Source organism: Amia ocellicauda, chromosome 7 (assembly GCF_036373705.1).
Source record: "Amia ocellicauda isolate fAmiCal2 chromosome 7, fAmiCal2.hap1, whole genome shotgun sequence".
In the NCBI taxonomy this organism is placed as follows: Eukaryota; Metazoa; Chordata; class Actinopteri; order Amiiformes; family Amiidae; genus Amia; species Amia ocellicauda.
Window position 1 is genome coordinate 20516684 of NC_089856.1, and position 22603 is coordinate 20539286.

Sequence of the window (22603 nt, forward strand, 5' to 3'; positions counted from 1 at the left end):
AGGGAGATGAAGGTTTGAGTTGCCAAACGTCAGCCTCGAAACCTTAATGACTTGGAGAGGATCTGTGAAGAGGAGTGGGACAAAATCCCTCCTGAGATGTGTGCAAACCTGCAGGCCAACTACAAGAAACGTCTGAGCTCTGTGATTGCCAACAAGGGTTTTGCCACCAAGTACTAAGTCGAAGGGGTCAAATACTTATTTCCCTCATTAATATGCAAATCAATTTCTAACTTTTTTTGAAATGCGTTTTTCTGGATTTTTTTTTTTGTTATTCTGTCTCTCACTGTTAAAATAAACCTACCATTAAAATTATAGACTGATCATTTCTTTGTCAGTGGGCAAACATACAAAATCAGCAGGGGATCAAATACTTTTTTCCCTCACTGTATATACACTCACCTAAAGGATTATTAGGAACACCATACTAATACTGTGTTTGACCCCCTTTCGCCTTCAGAACTGCCTTAATTCTACGTGGCATTGATTCAACAAGGTGCTGAAAGCATTCTTTAGAAATGTTGGCCCATATTGATAGGATAGCATCTTGCAGTTGATGGAGATTAGTGGGATGCACATCCAGGGCACGAAGCTCCCGTTCCACCACATCCCAAAGATGCTCTATTGGGTTGAGATCTGGTGACTGTGGGGGCCAGTTTAGTACAGTGAACTCATTGTCATGTTCAAGAAACCAATTTGAAATGATTCGACCTTTGTGACATGGTGCATTATCCTGCTGGAAGTAGCCATCAGAGGATGGGTACATGGTGGTCATAAAGGGATGGACATGGTCAGAAACAATGCTCAGGTAGGCCGTGGCATTTAAACGATGCCCAATTGGCACTAAGGGGCCTAAAGTGTGCCAAGAAAACATCCCCCACACCATTACACCACCACCACCAGCCTGCACAGTGGTAACAAGGCATGATGGATCCATGTTCTCATTCTGTTTACGCCAAATTCTGACTCTACCATCTGAATGTCTCAACAGAAATCGAGACTCATCAGACCAGGCAACATTTTTCCAGTCTTCAACTGTCCAATTTTGGTGAGCTTGTGCAAATTGTAGCCTCTTTTTCCTATTTGTAGTGGAGATGAGTGGTACCCGGTGGGTTCTTCTGCTGTTGTAGCCCATCCGCCTCAAGGTTGTACGTGTTGTGGCTTCACAAATGCTTTGCTGCATACCTCGGTTGTAACGAGTGGTTATTTCAGTCAAAGTTGCTCTTCTATCAGCTTGAATCAGTCGGCCCATTCTCCTCTGACCTCTAGCATCAACAAGGCATTTTCGCCCACAGGACTGCCGCATACTGGATGTTTTTCCCTTTTCACACCATTCTTTGTAAACCCTAGAAATGGTTGTGCGTGAAAATCCCAGGAACTGAGCAGTTTGTGAAATACTCAGACCGGCCCGTCTGGCACCAACAACCATGCCACGCTCAAAATTGCTTAAATCACCTTTCTTTCCCATTCAGACATTCAGTTTGGAGTTCAGGAGATCGTCTTGACCAGGACCACACCCCTAAATGCATTGAAGCAACTGCCATGTGATTGGTTGGTTAGATAATTGCATTAATGAGAAATTGAACAGGTGTTCCTAATAATCCTTTAGGTGAGTGTATATATATATATATATACATACATATATACACACACACATACATACACATGTATATATGTGTGTGTATATATACATATATATATATATATATATATATATATATATATATATATATATATACACACACGCATACACACTTATATACATGTGTATGTATGTGTGTGTGTGTGTATATATATGTATATGTATATATATATGTATGTTTGTGTGTGTATATATATATATATATATATATATATATATATATAATACTCTGTATATTTTTATATAGAGCAAGCAAATACAGCAAGAAAGTACATGTATACATTTTGTATTCTTACTGAAGTTATTGCTTTTCTCAGTAAACTTTGCTGACCCAACACCAGCACATTGTTGAAGATAAGTAACATTTTTGCTTCTGCAATCCAGCTCATGATAGACACTCCTACTTCTCCTGTTACCAGCGGACTTCCACTATTCTTTGTCATTACAGTAACAGCGATTAAGCAGGTAAGATCCTGGATGTGATGTGTGACCTAATGTCTTCATTTTCAGTTGAATACAATTTTAGCTCTGTGATGGATAAAGTGGATTAATTGTCACAGACCAGCTCTTCACATTTTCATGCCTTGTCTTCAAATGCATGTTTCACCCATTGTTAAGTAACAAGTAGAGCAGAATTCACCCATCCGTGCTGTTGTTATTGAAACTTTACCTATACAGAGTTTCCGGTCGTTCACTATTAATTTTACTTTTTATACCTTAAATATATGCATGAATGCATCAGAGTAGACCATGCTGTCTTAGGTGACTGCTTTAGCCAGATAGTGAGAAACCTTTCCTTCCCATCTAAGCAGCAGGTTCACTGGAGGCCTGTGTTAGTAGTGCTAAGGCATGATCTATGTGCAATCCATGCAGGGGTAGCTCAGTGTTTCTGAACCAAGCTGTTTGCCATTGTTCCTGGTGCAGGGCTACGAGGACTGGCTGCGACACAAAGCCGACAATGAGGTGAACGGAGACCCCGTTTATGTGGTGCGCAGTGGTAGCCTGGTACAGACTAGATCCAAAAACATCAGGGTGAGTGACGGAGGTGCCTCTCCCCCTGCTCTCTCCCCCCATTCTCTTTTTTGGAACCTCCGATAATCAGGAAGAACATGTAACATAAGAAACATAAGAAAGTTTACAAACGAGAGGAGGCCATTCAACTCATCGTGCTCGTTTGGTGTCCATTAATAACTAAGTGATCCAAGGATCCTATCCAGTCTATTTTTAAATGTTCCCAAATTTTCAGCATCTACCACATTGCTGGGGAGTTTGTTCCAGATTGTGACTACTCTCTGTGTAAAGAAGCGTCTCCTGTTTTCCGTTTTGAATGCCTTGAAGCCCAATTTCCATTTGTGTCCCCGGGTGCGTGTGTCCCTGCTGATCTGGAAAAGCTCCTCTGGTTTGATGTGGTCGGTGCCCTTCATGATTTTGAAGACTTGGATCAAGTCCCCACATAGTCTCCTGTTCCAGAGTGAAAAGGTTCAGTTCCCTCAGTCTCTCCGAGTAGGACATTCCCTTCAGACCTGGAATAAGTCTGGTTGCTCTCCTCTGAACTGCCTCTAGAGCAGCGATATCCTTCTTGAAATGTGGTGCCCAGAACTGCACACAAGTATTCCAGATGAGGTCTAACTAGTGCATTGTACAGTCTTAACATTACCTTCCCCTGTTTTAAATTCTACACTTTTGACAATATACCCTAGCCTTTTTTATTGCTTCCCTACACTGTGGATGGAGACAGTGAGGAGTCCACATAGACTTCTAGGTCTTTTTCATGTGTTACTTCATCTAGTTCTATTCCACCCTTAGTGTAATTATTGTGGACATTTTTGTTACCTGCGTGTATTACCTTGCACTTGTCCACATTGAATTTCATCTGCTAGGTGTCGGCCCACAACTGAATGTTATCTAAGTCCCTTTGAATAGCCTGTGCTGCCAAGATTGTATCTGATGAGCCACCTATTTTAGTATCATCGGCAAATTTGACAAGTTTGCTAACTATCCCAGAGTCCAGATCATTAATATAGATTAGAAAAAGCAAAGGCCCTAGTACTGATCCCTGTGGAACTCCACTGACAACCTCACTCCAATTAGAAGCAACTCCTCTAATCAACACCCTCTGTTTCCTATACATCAACCAGTTCATAATCCATCTACTTACATTACCCTGAATACCTACAGCTTCCAATTTGATGATCAGTCTTTGGTGTGGAAGTATATCATATCATATGCTTTCACATGATCTACAGCTGCAGTTGCATGTTGAAAAAATTATAATAAATTAGTAAGACATGATCTGCCTCGTCTAAACACATCTCCAAGAATATGTTTTTCATTAAGATGCTCCTCTATTTTCTGTCTAATCATTTTTTACAACATTTTACAGGTGATGCAGGTGAGACTGATTTGGTCTGTAATTTCCTGGCTCAGTTTTGTCCCCTTTCTTATGGATTGGTATGACATTTGCTGTCTTCCAGTCAGTTGGCACATCCCAAGTGTCATTTGGAATATTTGACTTAGCAGCCTATAAATAATTTCTCTCATTTCTTTAAGTACTGTTTGAAATATAACATCTGGCCCAGGTGATTTGTTTGTTTTTAATTCAGCTAGTCCCATTAGTACCTGCTCCTCATTTATCCTGATCTCTCTTAGGATTTGCCTGGACTGATTGTTAACCTGTGGCACGTTATCTGTCTTTTCTTTTGTAGAAACCTCTGTGAAATACTCATTTAGAACATTTGCTACATCTTGTTCGTTTTCCAAGATACTTCCATTTTTGCCGTTTTATCTGTTTCACTTCCTCCCTTATTGTCCTCTTGCTGTTGTAATATTGAAAAAAAGCTTTTTGCATTAGTTTTAGCTCCAACAGCTATGTTTCTTTCTATTTCCCTCTTTGCTTTCCTGATCCCTTTCTTAAGATCTCTTTGCAGTTCAACATATTCTATTTATTTTGTTTCATCTCCGTCCCTTTTGCAGGCGCTATACAACATGTTCTTCCTCTTGATATTTTTTGCATACCTCTATTAAACCATTTTGGCCACTGTTTTTTGTTCCTCAATTTGCTATGTTTTGGGATTTCTCCTGAGCCACAAGTAGTATATTCTTAAAATATAACCATCCATTTTCAACTGAATCTGTATCCAGTGTGCTCCAGTCTACCTCTTCTAAGTGCCGCCTCATACTTTCAAGGTTTGCTTTTCTGAAATTGTAGACCATTGTTTTAGACTTGGGCCTTATTTTTTTAAAGAATGCCTCAAAGCTAACCATATTGTGATCACAATTTGACATTGGTTCTCTAACTAATGTCCCTCTGACTCTATCTTGGTCATTTGAAAAGATCAAGTCTATGCATGCTCTCTCCCTGGTTGGTTCCCTGACAAATTGAGTTAGAAAGCATTTACCATCTCAACCATTTCTATTTCTGTAGCCCCAACTGGGCTAGTCTATGTTTGGGAAATTGAAATCCCCCATTATAACAGCCACATCCTTGCTACATGCAGTCCCGATTACACTGTACAATGCAACATCTTGCTGAATATCTGAGTTGGGTGGTCTGTAACACACTCCTACCACTAATCCTCCACATCTCTTGTCCAAAAGTTTCACCCACAAAGATTCTGTTCCATTACTGGGGTCTAATTTTAGTTCTTCTGCCTTTCACATATAATGCTACCCCACCTCCTCTTTGATTTTGCCTGTCTCTCCTAAACTGTGTGTATCCTTCTAACTTGTATTCATCCCCATCATTTTCTGTAAGCCATGTTTCCGTCACTCCTACAACATCATAGTCACATGCCAGCACTGTGGCTTCTAAGTCCATCATCTTGTTCCTTATACTCCTGGCATTGAGATACAAACATTTCAGGACTTTCCTACTAGCAGGTTCCCTTTGTTTTCTTTCTTTAGAGGAACATCTCCCATTGTCAGAGCTTCCTGCCCCCCTGGTCCCTAGTTTAAATGATTCTCAATTTCTCTGCCCATACACTGTCCCAATGCATTAGCCCCCCTTCTTTTTAGATGTAGACCATCTGGTTTGTACTGGTCCCATCTATCCCAGAAGAAAGACCAATGCTCCATTAACCTAAACCCCTCTTCCCTACACCAAGATTTCAACCACGTGTTAAACTTTCTAATCTCTGCCTGTCTCCCTGGCCTGGCACGTGGTACCAGAAGTATTTCCGAGACAACTACCGTGGAGGTTCTGCTCTTTAGTTTTGTTCCTAACTCTTTAAATTTGTCTTGCAGAACCTCTGTCCTACCTTTTTCTATGTCATTGGTTCCAATGTGGACCATGACCAGTGGATTCCCCCCGGCTTTGGACAGTAGCCCGTCTACTAGGTTAGGGAGATCTGCAACCTGAGCACCAGGCAGGCAAGATACCATGCAGGTCTCCTTGTCACTAGAGCACACTGTGTGATCTACACCTCTAAGAATTGAGTCTTCTACTATAACTACCTCCCTCTTCTGGGGGGGAGTGGGCACCATGGTGCTCTGGTGCTCAACTGCCCCCCCATCACCCTCTGAGCTGTCATTGTCCACCTCGGTGTCCAGCAGTTGGAACCTGTTGGGCAATTCTAGCTCTTGGGGTGTCTCTAGGGTTTGTGCACACCCTGTTCTGCGGTGACGACCTACTGTAACCCAGCAGTTCTCTACACTGTCCTGCTCTGAGGTCTCAACTCTCCTAGGTTTTGGCGTGCACACCATCTCTTTCAAGGGCTGATTGACCAATTCTTCTATATCCCTAATACAGCGCAGATCAACATACCTTCAATTCACACCTAACTGGCCACACCTGGCTCCTCCTGCAACAGAGTTCCTGCTGGTCCTAGACAAAAACTCCCTTCTACAACCTGTTTACATTCACCAACTCAGCAGCTGAACTGAATTGACTCCAATTTAGGCAAACTACAGGCAATGCTAATTTAAATTTAGGCAAACTTAAAACAAAATGAGCAATGCTAAGACTGGTCTGAAACTAGTCAAACAACAAGATGGCTGCCTCTCACCTTGTACTTTCCTGTGTCTCTCTGTGGCAACTTGTAAATACTTCTGTCCTCCATTTACAACAGTTATTTGGCACTGAACTGTGAACTGTGGAATCTGTTCCTCCTGCCGTGGTTTACTCTCCTGCCCCTGTGAAATGTCAGGTGTCATTCTCATTGACACGAGGAGTCCAATCCAGTAGCTGTGAAAATGTTTTGCAAATACGTAGGAATCATATTCGAGGTTGATAGTGTATGTTTGGCGGTGTATGCGGTGGTCTAACACTCTTTTAGACCTTTGTCATATGTGGCATATTTTGTGTAAAGATCAATTTGATTGTGAAATCCGCAAAATATAAAACACTCAAACTGTTACAATTTTAATAGTAATAATAAATTTAGTCTTCCTGTTAAATCTCTCTTTACAGTTTGTTATACACATATTAGACATTTTTCTGCATTGTTTGGGACATGATACAGAAAAGCAAAATTAAGAGGCGTACCTGACAATCTTTTATAAAGTTCAACTATCTTCCTCAATAGGTTGGGGATATTGTCAGGGTAGCGAAAGATGAGACTTTCCCTGCAGATTTGGTCCTGCTGTCATCTGACAGGGCTGAAGGAACCTGCCACATCACCACCACAAGCCTAGATGGAGAAACAAATTTGAAGGTTGGTGGCTTAATTGTGTTGACCTTTTCAGCATAAAATAATTAGGTATTAAGTTTTAGAGAGGGGGTGGGGAGTGTTCTCTTATCAATGTCTGCATCATATTTTCACTTGATTTTTCCTGTCTAGATTTGGTTGTTGGCTGTGGTACTTGATTGTACCACTGTTATTTCCTTGAGCCATACTTTTTTTTTTTTTTTTTATTGTTTGAATGTTTTGTAATATTTATTAAAAACCTATGGGAAGTATATTTGGTTGTTCTGTTATCTGCAGTTTTCCAGCACAGCACAGATCATTAAGATTTAATATTCTGAATGTCGTCCTCTCTGGCAGACACATTATGCAGTTCCGGAGACAGCCGTATCTCAGACAGTGGCACGGCTGGAGTCACTGGTGGCTGTGGTGGAGTGTCAGCAGCCAGAGGCTGACCTATACAGGTAATGCTGCTCCCACCCCCTTAGTGACCTACACATGATAAACGCCACCCCACACACTGACGTGTATAAGTATGCACCCCTCACACACACTGACCTGTACAGTTAAACACTGGTTAGCTATTAATTTCCATTTTCTTTATTTGTTGCTCTGGTTAAGTGAAATATACTTTTCTCACTTCAGATTTGTTGGACGAATAACAGTAACACATCAAGGAGAAGAAATTGTGAGGTGAAAATTTTAACTTGTTTTGGATCATTTGTTTTATGCATTCCATCTGTTTGTTTGTTAAAATGTAGATAGATTGTGCTGGAGATGCTTATAAGACATAACTAATAAGTTGACTCTGCAATGATTAGTTCTGCTTGGTCATTGTTAAAATGTTCAGTTTCTTGGAAGTGATTATCAAAAAAGCCTCAGATTTCACCCCCTATTCACCCAGCTATCCAGAAAACAATTTTAACTAGCAATTGCAACTCCAGCAACGCTAATCTCTCTGAGAAAATATTAATTATGTTGTTTTCATAAATAGCCTTGTGTGTGAATATCCTTATCTTCAATATAATAAGCATTGTTGTTTTATTAGACCCCTGGGACCAGAGAACCTGCTTCTGCGGGGAGCCAGGCTGAAAAACACCAAAGAAATATATGGTATGCCACGCCTAGGTGTGCTTGAATTAGGGATGTAATAATGCAGTCACTTAATTATATAAATGGTCAATATCTTTAAACCACAACAGAGAAAATAATGCCTTGAATATATAATTGTATTAGAACCTCAAAGCCTGCAGTCCTCTCCAATGAGAAGGCAGGGAGGGAACTGCATCTGTTTGTTTAGCAAGTGCTCAGACAAAACCTAGCTCTGTCGGAGCACTTGCAATACATAAACAGTCCCTAACTAACAAATAAACACTAAAATAATAATGAAAGTAAGCGCCTGCCCGGCAGAGCCGAACACCAGGCAGGCAGAAGTACAAAAAGGGATAAGGCAGGTTTATAATCAAAGTCCGTAATCAGAGTTAGTTATTACAGTAAAAAAAAAAAAAGTACAATAAAAATTATGAATAAAATCTTAATATACATGTACATTTACCTTATTTATAATAAGTTTACAGCCTGTGCTCGTGTATATTTCACGGTGAGCCCCTGAGGTTGTGGCAGGTGGCTACATATTGGGCGGCCAGGGGGGCTGTGTGTCCCTCCCCCAGGAGGATAGCTATTTTTTTTTTATTTTTTTATTTATCAATTCTGAAAAAAATGTTATAATGTTTATGAATTAATTACAGAATATTTGGCTATATTTACTGCAGGAGGAGGTGCATTTCTGTCTCGACCTCTCCTGTCTTGCTCCTCTGGGCCTGTGTCAGCCCGTCTCTGGCCAGGCTGTGGTCACTGAGCCTGTACTTGGTCAGGATCGGTCTCTGTTTCTCTCTCTCTCTCTCTCTCTCTGTGTACATATATATTCATTAAAACATAAAACTTTAAATAATAAAGCAAACAATATTGGAGAGCACCTGACGCACGTGTGACTGCTAGGAGCACTGAGACGCAACTGACACCATGCACGGTTTTCAGAGTTTTTCAAATTTCGGATAATGTGTATGTATATATAGACTAGGGGTGTACGCAAAAGTCACAGTTCGGTACGTACCTCAGATTTTAAATCAAGGTTCGGTATGATTTCGGTACAGTGGGGAAAAAAAAACATGCAAAACATAACATTTATTTGTATTTATTTTGAAGTTATAAACTTGTAAACAGTGGCTAATTGGCCATAATTCCCTGAACAAAGGAAGACACATTAAGGTACATGTCTTTCTTTCTTAAATAAAAACATACTTAGGTCTAGGCATAGGCGCCGACTATGCAGGGCTCCAGGGCTTCAGCCCCCGCCGAACAGTAAACGGGGGGACTCGCCCCCCCCGGAATTTGATGAGTTACTTAATCATTCATGGAAGAAAAATAAAACAAAAAACACGATTCCAATTAGATTGTCTTTTATACTGCAGTAATTACAATAGTCCCCGTTAGTTGCGTTGATAAATTTTCCCGCATGGAAATTATAATTATGTTCTGGCACATTGACGAACCCTGGCCTAGAATGTAGCTATAAAAGAAAAGCAGCGGTTTTTATATTGATTTTCTGGCAGTGGTTGTAGGGGGTTAGGGTTAGTAACTCAGCCCCACCCTGGGAATATCAAAACTTGGCGCCTATGGGTCTAGGTATTATTTAAAATGTCAGTCAATATTGATGCAAACTACTAACAAAACATAAAGTGCATCTGAAGGTTCTCAAATAAACTTTCAACGTGTTTAAAACCTGTATTCTCTGCAACAGAGTATGGTCACAGATCCGTTGCAATAAAAACACCTATGGCTTTAGTTATTGATTTTGCCCGGTCTGAATTGGCAGGGAGAGGTTGCTTAACCAGGGTTTGCACAGCACTGTTTTCTCCTTGTTCCAGTGATAATCACATGTGGATGATGCCGTCTCAAATGAGTAATCATGTTCGAGCACTGCCAGCGACATGTCCGATTTCAGTGTAACAATGCTGGCACCCTGGAAACTGGAAAGCCGGAGACCTGAAGGATAACGGGAGGGTCCTCAAGCTCTGGCTTGTCTTTTGCGATCGCCGTATTTATTTACAAGGCTGCATTGCATGTGCTAGACTACTTCAATTGGTAAGTTGCGGCTCCAAGATTCGTCTCCCGGGGGAAACTCGCAGTTTACAATTTTAGTTCCGCACACAAAACGGTTAAGTGCGTGGTTAAAACTACACTGTATTCATTTGTATCACAACGCGTACCGAACCGAATGGTACGTTATGGATACGTGTACTGTTACACCCCTAATATAGACGGGTGACAAATTAAAAGAAAAACAGTAAGGTGTTGGGCCACCACGAGCCAGCAGAACAGCTTCAGTGCACATTGGCATAGATTCTACCAGTCTTCGGGACACCATTCTTCCAGTAGATATTCCCTCATTTGGTGTTTTGATGATGGCTGTGGAGAGCGCTGTCTAACACGTCGGTGACTGCAAAGGCCATAGCATATGATTCACATAATTTTCTTACTCATCAAACCATTCAGTGACACCTCGTGCCCTGTGGATGGGGCATTGGCATCATGGAAGAGACCAATCCCATCAGGATAGAGATGTTTCACCATAGGATAAAGGTGATCACTCAGAATAACTTAGTAATGATTTGCAGGGACACTTCACTGTAAGGGGAAAAGTAGACCCAAACCATGCCAGGAAAATGCCCCCCACAGCATAACAGAGCCTCCGGACCCCCTCACTGTAGGGGCAAGCAGTCAGGCCTGTTCCGTTCTCTCGGTGTACACCACACATACACTCTCCCACTTGTTGAGAATATGGTGAAGGATGACTCATCTGACCATATCACTTTTTTCCACATCTCTGTAGACCGGTGCCTATGGTTTTTGCACCATTGAACTCTCAAATGTGTGTTTGTCTTTGTAATGAGAGCTTTATGCAGTGCTACTCTACTATAATATTCCTTTTTGTGTAATTCTTGAACGGACTGTTCTTGCTGACACAGTTTGATCATATCCTCCATTGACATTATCAGTCACCTGGGAAAGAGTTCCTCTTCTGTTTTTCCTGACATATTGCAGTAATGCACGCAGTAATCACGGTCATCGAATTTAGATTCTAGGCTGCAGGTAGAGGAACATACAGCAGAGGTCATACGTCACATGACTATGCAGAGAAGAGCTCTCTCAAACCCGCACAGACTGTAGTGTTTCTGGGAATGCAGCTGTACTCTGTGAACATGCTTGCCTATCTGTCTGAAGACAGGATTGAGTCTTTGGAGACTTGCCTCGTGTTATTCATGTGGAGCTTGACTCTCCAGCTGGTCTACCGCCTCAGGCCTCAGCCTCACTCTTACAAATGTGTGCTTACAATGCTGGGTAAATGCCCACAGACACACAGACAGCGAGAGACAGACACTACCGACTGGCAGTAACTCCAGTGTGCAGGAGAGCACTGTCTTGGTGGCAGAATCACAACAATTCCCCCAGGGTTGCCCAACATAGGATGGGGCACTGTATGGAAAGGGATAGGGGTGTAGGGGACTTGGAGCGGTCACTGGCTGATGGCCCATATCAATGCACAGGAGCTACAAGCAGTGTCACTTTCAGCACATCCTGCCAAACGAGCATGTCTTAGTTCCAACAGATAACATGACAGTAGTGACTTACATCATCCATCGGGGGGGGCATGCACTCACCTGGACTGCATCGTGCGGATTGCAAACTTCTCCTGTGGGTGCAGGACAATCTCTGATCGATAAGGGCAATACACCTGCCATGTGTGTCCAACACAGCATCCGACATCCTCTCCCGAGGGGGTCCGGACAGCTCAGAGTGGAGATTGAATCCCTAAGTGGTGGAACAGATCTGGGAGCAGCTGGAATGAGCTCGAGTTGACCTCTCCGTTACTTGGGCACAGATTCACTGCCCCCTGTGGTTCTCACTGGAGACAGGAGGGGGTCCTCTGGGTGTGGACGTGTTTGCCCACCCGTGGCCTCTGGAGCTGCTATTTGCCTTACCCCCACTACCACTTCTTTCACTGACACTGGAGAGGCTTCGCAAGGAAGGAGCCCAAGTCCTTTTGATCGCCCCCCTGGTGGCCGATAGAACCCTGTCAGCTCCCACTATGCAAGGACTTGTTGGCATCCCAACCCGGCACATCTGCAGCTCTGGGTTTGGCCCCTGAAAGGCTCTGTTTAATGTCACTGGGACTGCCAGACAGTGTTGTGGAGATGCTGCAGTCGGCCAGAGCCCCTTCTACCAGAACTCAATATGCATAAGTGGTCAACCTTCCGGGAGTGGTGCATAAGTGGATCTGCTGTCATGCGCCATGGCAACTACAGATGTGCTCAGATTTGTTGGTACCCTTACAGCTCCTTTAAATAATGCATAATTCCTCCTGAAAAGTGATTAAATTAAAAGCTATTGCATCATGTATACTTGCATGCCTTTGGTATGTCATAGAATAAATCAAAGAAACTGTGAAAAGAGATTAATTATTGCTCATTCTACAAAGATATTCTAAAATGGCCTGGACACATTTGTTGGTAACCCTTAGATAAGATAATAAATAATTGGATTATAGTGATATTCCAAACTAATTTGTTTCTTTAATTAGTATCACACATCTCCAATCTTGTAAAAAGTCATTCAGCCTATTTAAATGGAGGAAAGTAGTCACTGTGCCATTTGGTATCATTGTGTGCACCACACTGAACATGGACCAGAAAAAGCAAAGGAGAGAGTTGTCTGAGGATATCAGAAAGACAATAATAGACAAGCATGGTAAAGGTAAAGGCTACAAGACCATCTCCAAGCAGCTTGATGTTCCTGTGACAACAGTTGCAAATATTAAGAAGTTCAAGGTCCATGGAACTGTAGCCAACCTCCCTGTGCGTGGCTGTAAGAGGAAAATCGACCCCAGATTGAACAGAAGGATAGTATGAATGGCAGAAAAAGAACCAAGGATAACTGCCAAAGAGATACAAGCTGAACTCCAAGGTAAAGGTACATCAGTTTCTCATTGCACCATTCGTTGCTTTTTGAGGGAAAGTGGCCTCCATGAAAGAAGACCCAGGAGGACTCCACTTTTGAAAGTAAAACATAAAAAAGAATTTGCTAAAATGCATATTATTATTATTATTATTATTATTATTATTATTATTATTTCTTGGCAGACGCCCTTATCCAGGGCAACTTACATCATAAGTGTAAACAGAGTGCAGAAATACAAGGCATCAATCATTACAAATTCAATTTAGCTGTAGATGTAGGGTCACAGTCAAGGGCTACGGGAAAGGGAGCAAGGAGGAAAACAATCAAGAATGCGAGAAGCAAATAAAACTGAAGTGCTATCTAGCAGGGATAGAAGACTAATATTACAAGTACTGTCGGAAAAGATGCGTCTTGAGTAAGCGCCGGAATGCGGACAAGGACTCTGCTGTTTTGACTTTGGTGGGCAGGTCGTTCCACCATTTAGGGGCCAGGGATGAGAAGGAGTGGGCTCTGGAGGAAGGAGAGTGGAGAGGAGGCAGAGTTAGTCTTCTGGCACTGGAGGAACGCAGTGGTCTGGAGGGGATGTACGGAGAGTCGAGTGACTGAAGGTAGCTTGGTGCAGTGTGGTCGAGACAGCGGTAGGTGAGGGTCAAAGTCTTGAACTGAATGTGTGCCGGTATCGGGAGCCAGTGGAGGGAGCGGAGCAGTGGAGTAGTGTGTGCAAATCGTGGCAGAGAAAATACCAGACAAGCCGCAGAGTTCTGGATGAGCTGGAGTGGGCGGGTAGTAGATGCAGGCAGGCCGGCCAGGAGGGAGTTGCAGTAGTCCAGGCGGGAGAGGACCAGTGACTGGATGAGTAGCTGAGTCGAGAAGTTGGTGAGGAAGGGATGGATCTGGCGTATGTTGCTCAGGAAGAATCTACAGGTGTGTGTCAGCGTGGTGATGTGCTGGGTGTAGGAGAGCGCAGGATCGAGGGTGACTCCTACATTTTTTGCGGAAGAAGAAGGAGAGAGTGTGGTGGATTCCAAGGGGATCGAGATGGGGAGGTCAGCAGAGGGTGAGGAAGAGTGGGTGAAAAAGAGGAGATCCGATTTGGAGAGGTTGAGCTTGAGGTGGTGCGAGTGCATCCAGGCGGAAATAGCAGACAAGCAGGAAGAGATGTGAGAGGGGATGAGAGGGTCAGAAGAGGGAAAAGACAGGAAGATCTGGGCATCATCAGCATATAAGTGGTAAGAGAAACAATGGGAAGTGATGAGGGTTCCTGTGAGGAGAGGTTGCGGGGTGGATGAGGAGCCTCGCCATGTCACTTGGTAGGACCAGTCACTGAAGTAGGAGGAGAACCAAGTGAGAGCAGTCCCAGAGATTCCAAGGTCAGCGAGGCAGGAGAGGAGGATGGAGTGATCAATGGTGTCAAATGCTGCGGAGAGGTCAAGGAGGATGAGGATGAGGACTGAGGAGGGCACTGAAGGCTGCTGGCGCAGAGGTGTGGGGGGCGGTTAAATACGACACCTGTAACTAATTAAGACAGTGCACACCTGTGTTGCGTTGAATGACACAAGGCTGGTTAGGATGGCCCTCCCTCCCACGCAGGACTGCTAATAGCACAATTAATGGCCGCTTAATATCTGAATACAGACAAAGACAGTGCCAGATACACGCAGTTACACTAAACAATAGCTCGTAGTAATGTTAAACAAATGCTAAATAATCACAGCCTACACAGTGTTTAGCTTCTGATTGCAGACAGGGCATGTCGAGTGCGCTAAGTTACTGGCTAAATTCACTAACAAACAGTCGCTGCTCTTCCTACAAAACAGGTGCAAGATATACAATTCGTAGCTAAACAACAAACCATGTAAACAGTCAATGTAACTTAACTAAACGAGGAAACGTGCGAGACTTTGCTGCGGCGACTTGAGTGACTTCTCAGCTGGCTTGTCCGAGAGTCCAGTGGCAACGACACAAACACACCGACAAGCCACAATTGACAAGCCACAATCCTTCTGGGAGAATGTCCTTTGGACAGATGAGTCAAAACCGGAGCTTTTTGGCAAGTCACATTAGCTCTATGTTTGCAGCCAAAAAAATGAAGCTTTCAAAGAAAAGAACACCATACCTACATGGAGGAGGCTCGGCTATGTTTGGGGGCAGCATTGCTGCGCCTGGCACAAGGTGCCTTGAATCTGTGCAGGGCACAATGAAGTCTCAAGACTATCAAGGCATTCTGGAGCAAAACGTACTGCCCAATGTCAGAAAACTCTGTCTCAGGATAATGACCCAAAACATACAGCTAAAAGCACCCAAAAATGGATAAGAACAAAACATTGGACTGTTCTGAAGTCAATCAATCAATTTTTATTTGTATAGTGCCCTTCACAGGGTAGCTGCAGAGCGCTTTACAGACTGGTAAACATACAACAAATGTACAGCAAAATAAAATAATACATAAATACAATAAAATAAAATATAGACCTGTAAACATTTTACATGATCTAGAATAAAGTGAGTGTACATTTAAGTAAATAAAACATTTAGGCACGGAGGAGAGAGAAACAAAAAAAACCTCCTTATGGATGGCATGTCGGAGAAAATGAATCTCTGGGGGTCCACGGCTTAGGGCCTAGGCCTAATGGTTGCCTCCCCTCCAGGCAGTATGGTTATTACAGCATCAAGGAGATCAGAAAGTTCTTTAGCGGTGCTGCTGGCTGTGCTCTTCCCTCTGAAGGAGACTTCTCGCTGGCCATCGGGGGTGGTGGGGTTGGACCATCAACAGACTTTGGGTTGCAATGGCTCGTCAGACCTTGGGTGTGGATGCCCCGTTGGCCCTCCGTGGTGAGGTGTCTCTGGGGTGAGTTGTGCCTCATCAAACTTCCATGGTGGGGGACGAGATGCCTCGTTGGACCCTCAGAGGGGGCTGTTGCTGAAAGACAAGAAGGCAGTCATGCTCAGATACTGGTCAAGCAGTGCAGGACATTTCCAAAGACAGTTGTGCAATTGCATGTCCATGGCACACCGGCGGCACTATGGGCTAGAAAAACAGAGACTAAACAGATGAGTCTTCAGACATGATTTAAATTCTAAGACAGATTCTCTTATATTGGCTGGAAGATCGTTCCACAGATTCGAGGCCCTATAACTGAATGCTCTACCACCTGCGCTTTTCTTGTGTATTTTAGGGAGCACTATGTAACTATGAACTGGTTGATGCATAGGAAAGGGAGGGTGTCAATTAGATTAGAGTTCTAACTGGAGTGAGGTTGTTAATGGAGTTCCACAGGGATCAGTATTAGGGCTGTTCTGGCTCCAGTTAATTGATTTGGAGCCACATAGTGGTGTTTTTCCCTTCCTGCATTCCGCCAATGTATTAGTATTGGTTTCTATAGTAACCATTCCCTTTGACCGTTAGTGGAAGCCATTTTCTTTGTTTTTATTTCCATTGTAAAGGAAAGCTGTACACTTGTTCCTGATTAAAACAATCCCGTTTAACCTTTGTATTTGCTGTTAGAAGGCATTGTCTGTAAATATTCATTTTAAAATAGTTACTATCTTAGTGTTTCTGTTGCTGTTTACAACTTGTACTGAATCACAGTTTTCTAGTAGGCTACTATAGTTGCTTTTTCATGTACATGCTAATTAGACTACATTTCTATTGCTCTGTGTTTACCATCACTCCGTAATCGATTGTTTTGAGAAACACGTGTTAATAGTGTTTGTGCTTGTCTACATACAGTGGGGGGAAAAAAGTATTTGATCCCCTGCTGATTTTGTACGTTTGCCCACTGACAAAGAAATGATCAGTCTACAATTTTAATGGTAGGTGTATTTTAGCAGTGAGAGACAGAATATCAACAAAAAAATCCAGAAAAATGCATTTCAAAAAAGGTATAAATTGATTTGCATGTTAATGAGGGAAATAAGTATTTGACCCCTTCGACTTAGTACTTGGTGGCAAAACCCTTGTTGGCAATCACAGAGGTCAGACGTGTCTTGTAGTTGGCCACCAGGTTTGCACACATCTCAGGAGGGATTTTGCCCCACTCCTTTTTGCAGATCCTCTCCAAGTCATTAAGGTTTCAAGGCTGACGTTTGGCAACTCGAACCTTCAGCTCCCTCCACAGATTTTCTATGGGATTAAGGTCTGGAGACTGGCTAGGCCACTCCAGGACCTTAATGGGCTTCTTCTTGAGCCACTCCTTTGTTGCCTTGGCTGTGTGTTTTGGGTCATTGTCATGCTGGAATACCCATCCACGACCCATTTTCAATGCCCTGGCTGAGGGAAGGAGGTTCTCACCCAAGATTTGACGGTACATGGCCCCGTCCATCGTCCCTTTGATGCGGTGAAGTTGTCCTGTCCCCTTAGCAGAAAAACACCCCCAAAGCATAATGTTTCCACCTCCATGTTTGACGGTGGGGATGATGTTCTTGGGGTCATTCCTCCTTCTCCAAACACGGCGAGTTGAGTTGATGCCAAAGAGCTTGATTTTGGTCTCATCTGACCACAACACTTTCACCCAGTTCTTCTCTGAATCATTCAGATATTCATTGGCAAACTTCAGACGGGCCTGTACATATGCTTTCTTGAGCAGGGGGGCCTTGCGGGCGCTGCAGGATTTCAGTCCTTCATGGCGTAGTGTTTTTCCAATTGTTTTCTTGGTGACTATGGTCCCAGCTGCCTTGAGATCATTAACAAGATCCTCCCGTGTAGTTCTGGGCTGATTCCTCACCGTTCTCATGATCATTGAAACTCCACAAGGTGGGAGACCGAGGGAGACTGACAGTTATTTTGTGTTTCTTCCATTTGCGAATAATCTCAACCAACTGTTGTCACCTTCTCACCAAGCTGCTTGGCGATGGTCTTGTAGCCCATTCCAGCCTTGTGTAGGTCTACAATCTTGTCCCTGACATCCTTGGACAGCTCTTTGGTCTTGGCCATGGTGGAGAGTTTGGAATCTGATTGATTGATTGCTTCTGTGGACAGGTGTCTTTTATACAGGTAACGAGCTGAGATTAGGAGCACTCCCTTTAAGAGAGTGCTCCTAATCTCAGCTCGTTACCTGTATAAAAGGCACCTGGGAGCCAGAAATCTTGCTGACTGATAGGGGATCAAATACTTATTTCCCTCATTAACATGCAAATCAATGTATAACTTTTTTGAAATGTGTTTTTCTGGATTTTTTTGCTGTTATTCTGTCTCTCACTGTTAAAATACACCTACCATTAAAATTATAGACTGTTAATTTCTTTGTCAGTGGGCAAACATACAAAATCAGCAGGGGATCAAATACTTTTTTCCCTCACTGTAGTATTCATTTATACAGAATAGTTTACATTTAAATCCAAATAAAAATCCATTTAAATTACAGGTTGTAATGCAACAAAACAGGAAAAATGACAAGGGGGTGAATACTTTTACAAGGCACTGTATATATAAGGAAATGTCTTTGATCTTGTTAACTTCTACTTTGTTTATACTCTGGCAGAGAAACTCCATATGATCTATCGTCTGAGTTCGAGAGCTAACTCATATTTCCAATTTGTTGTCCGGTTCTCCTCAGGTGTGGCGGTGTACACAGGGATGGAGACAAAGATGGCCTTGAACTATAAGTGCAAGTCGCAGAAACGATCAGCTGTGGAGAAGTAAGTGCAGGGAATATTCGGCATGTTCTAGAACCCCGGGTTCACAATGCCTTTAATTGTGTGGAGTATTGTGGTGGGTTTACACTCCGTCGCCTGACCAAAAACTCAGCGCACCAGAGTGTAGTTCGTCGCTGAACTATAAATGCACAGCTATGCTCCAGCTACTCAGACCCAAATCTGATTAGAGTAGACATGGACGAAGTAGTTACTTTTTAGCTCGGCAGCTTTGCTCTTAACACAGACAATGTAGCAAAAAATCATATATGCGTGAAATCCACCTTAAAAGAGAGCAATTAGGAGAATACCACAGACTGGTACAAGAAATGGAATTGGGTGACACTGAGTTTTCTACTTGATAGAATGCCGCCTGGAGTTTTTTTTTAAATCTACTCGCATGAGTGGTGCATGGTGTACTTCACAAACCTATGTAAGTCACCTATTACACCAAGAGAAAGCTTAACTTTAACCCTCAGCTACATACAGTATGTTAAGAATTTCAAAATGTTTTTGACATGCACATGCTATTTTGCAATTGATTTAATATGGTCAAGTTAATAATTGAAGCCTACTTTTTGTGATTTAGCTCAGAGTATATTAGTACTGTATTAGAAGTTATCTTTCAAGTCGGAAGCACTGCCCAAGGGGGAGGGGTTTCTGCGCATTCCGCGGGAACCTGATCGAATCGTCACTCTATCAAAGCTGCCATTGGCCCCTGCGCTCGTCACTCAGAACAGGTCCCTTCCCACTTCCTGTTCTATAAAACGTGACGTCAGCGCAGGTTCGTCCTCTTTTGCCTCTTTGCTGGACTCAGCACCCCGTGATGTATATATGTGTATATATGTATTATGTGTTAAACGGCAGGACTGTGGCTCCATTCTTAAATTGTAGAATGGAATTCACTACCGCTGTTCCCAGCTGATGGCGCTTGAGTTTTGCTGCCTCGCTGTGTATATAGTTCCTTTGTTAACACAGTAGAGCTAATGTTGCCCTGCGTTAGCCGGTCTTACCAGCAGGCGTCAGCGGCTCCTGTGTTCCATGGGTGGCGCATGAGTTCGTTCCTGCACCCCGTGGTGTATATAGTTCGTTTGTACGAAATCTAAATTGTCAGCACAATGGAGCTCTTCCAGTCTGTACTGTTTCGTTGAGTTGGATGCTCTTGTGCTGCGCGCTGACAGCATGAAGGTCTTGCTGTCACGCGATATGTATGTATTGTATGTTGTTCAGCTCGGCTACTCTGTTGACTAGCCAGCTATGTATTATATTGTATTTTTCTCATTGGGTCTGTGGCCCTGCTCCTATTGGATCAGGGGTCCACTGCCATGATATTGCGCGGAGGCTGCACAAGTGCTTGATTGCCCACACCAGACATTGTGCAAGTAGATTACAGCCTCGCTCCTAGCTGCACTAGTAGAGCAGTCGGCCTTGCTCTTGTAAGCGGAGGGCGTAAGAGTTAACCTCTGTAGCCGTGCTTTGTATATGCTGATTGCAGACAGTTCCCGGTAGAGCGTGACTACGGTCCTCGCTCCTGGACGGCTCAGGTGTGGCCCTACGGGGCCCCTGAGGTTACTGTCTGGAGTTGTGTTGCCGAGGTCCCCTAGCGGTGCACCTCGGGGCAGGCTCCCTTATCAGCTCGCTGCCTCCTCCCTTGCGACGGGATTGTTATACAGTAACCCCTCCCCCTTGGGCAGTGCTTCTGACTTGAAAGATAATGATGCAACCCCGAAAAATAAGATAACCCTTGCCCAAGGGTTGCAAGGTCACACGGGAGTCCTGGCTCCCGGCAAAAGGGGAAGAACCTGCGCTGACGTCACGTTTTATAGAACAGGAAGTGGGAAGGGACCTGTTCTGAGTGACGAGCGCAGGGGCCAATGGCAGCTTTGATAGAGTGACGTTTCAGTCGGGTTCCGATGGAAGTGCACAGAAACCCCTCCCCCTTGGGCAGTGCTTCCTTTTTCAGATAACCAACCTATCGTTTTAAGACACAACTAAAACTAAAAAGCCGATTAATTTCAATTGAACAGGACATGTAAAATCCTATTATATCTAAGTGTGTCTCGAAGATTTTAGAGCATTATAGTGATCCTATCTTTAGGTTGGTTGATTGACTTGAAAAATCATTGATACAATATATTATTATTTTATATTTTATAATATGGCTGTCAGGCGATTTTAAAATATTTGATCGGTTGATCAATGGGCACTTATTAAAATAAGTGTAACAGCCATTAAGTGCTTATGCAACACAGTAATACTTTAATAAATACTAGAAATTGATATTGCAGAATAACTCTGAACGGGAATGGTAAAATGTTTTTTTTTTTTTTTTTAAACACTAAATCATAATAATCAGCAAACTAAATTATAATCGCTACAGCAAATGGATGTTTTGCTCACAAATGATACTGTAAACTACTCACAAAGCATTGCTTGCAAATTAAACAGAAAACCTTTACTTTGTCTTCAATGTTTCCTTCTAAATCCAGGTTTACTCCAAAGCTGCTACACTGTAGTTTTCCCTTTAGTGGCTTGTAAACCTCCAGTTTGTGCGCAGATACTGTACTGTAGCTGATATCTTCCGTGATTCGCCTTTATAATTTAATACTAGAAGCTCAGGGCTGGTCAGTTTGACAGATTTAATTTGAATTACTCTGGTTCCTGAATACACTGTGCATACCCGTGCGCGACTTTTCCTATATATATATATGTATTAAATATGCCTACTGTGTTTTAGCTGCAATCTCTACCTCACCTGTCTACATTCTTTCATGTGCTTGAAAACACATGTATTATATAGCATTACAAGTGTCTTCTTACAACTGTAGTCAGATTGAGACATTTGACATTTGACATTTGTATGCATTATATTCTTTGTGTTCTGCTATGGTGGGACGGCACCCTGATCCGCCAATGATTAATTGTATGTTTAGCATTTAATTAGATTTAAATTGGACTTACATCAGTTAAGGTTCTTATAGGTCTAATTTTAGTACCATGCTTGGTTTATAATAGTTTATACTTCATTTTCTGTAATATAGGCTATTCTGGTAACGCTGGTTGGCTAATTAATATTCTTTAACTGTAACCAGGGGTGTAAGGTAACGCAGAACAAATACTTTACTTAAGTGCATTTTTCGAGTATTTGTGCTGTTGTCACAATCTGGAACAAACTCCCAGCGATGTGGTTGAAGCTAAAAATTTGGGAACATTTAAAATCAGACTGGATAGGATCCTTGGATCACTTGGTTATTAATGGACACCAAACGAGCATGATGGGTCGAATGGCCTCCTCTTGTTTGTAAACTTTCTTATGTACTTAAGAATATATTATTTGTGCCTACTTTTAGTCCACTACACTTATGTACAAAATAATGTAATTTTTACTTCACTACAGACCTTGTTACTGTTATTATAATTATTGGACAGAGGAATTACATAGACTTTTGTAGGATTCACATGTTTCAGGTTTGCTGGATACTTTTGACCAGTCACGCTGTAGCATAATCAGCAGCGTTATAGTGAGCAAATCAGTTTAGCCTTATGTGCCTCACAAATCCTTGCTCAAAGATGGAAACTAACCCATGACCGTACTTGATACTCTGCACTGAGCAATACAAGTTTTAACTGTTCAGAGCGGTTCTTTATTTTCTGTTGGACCGAGCAGAGTGAGTTTTTGATTGTTCAGATAATA

At 42.7% G+C, this 22603-nt stretch overlaps 1 protein-coding gene across 4 annotated transcripts in view; it reads left to right on the forward strand.

The window, feature by feature from the left end:
• Positions 1-22603, forward strand: part of atp11b (ATPase phospholipid transporting 11B) — a 146963-nt gene that overhangs the window by 36929 nt on the left and 87431 nt on the right. For all 4 annotated transcript variants that reach the window (XM_066708840.1, XM_066708839.1, XM_066708842.1 and 1 more), the window contains 7 exons: positions 2024-2104; positions 2564-2671; positions 7162-7290; positions 7621-7724; positions 7906-7953; positions 8309-8373; positions 18834-18915. In XM_066708840.1, coding sequence (XP_066564937.1) covers positions 2024-2104; positions 2564-2671; positions 7162-7290; positions 7621-7724; positions 7906-7953; positions 8309-8373; positions 18834-18915 — 617 coding nt within the window. The remainder of the gene's footprint in view (positions 1-2023; positions 2105-2563; positions 2672-7161; positions 7291-7620; positions 7725-7905; positions 7954-8308; positions 8374-18833; positions 18916-22603) is intronic.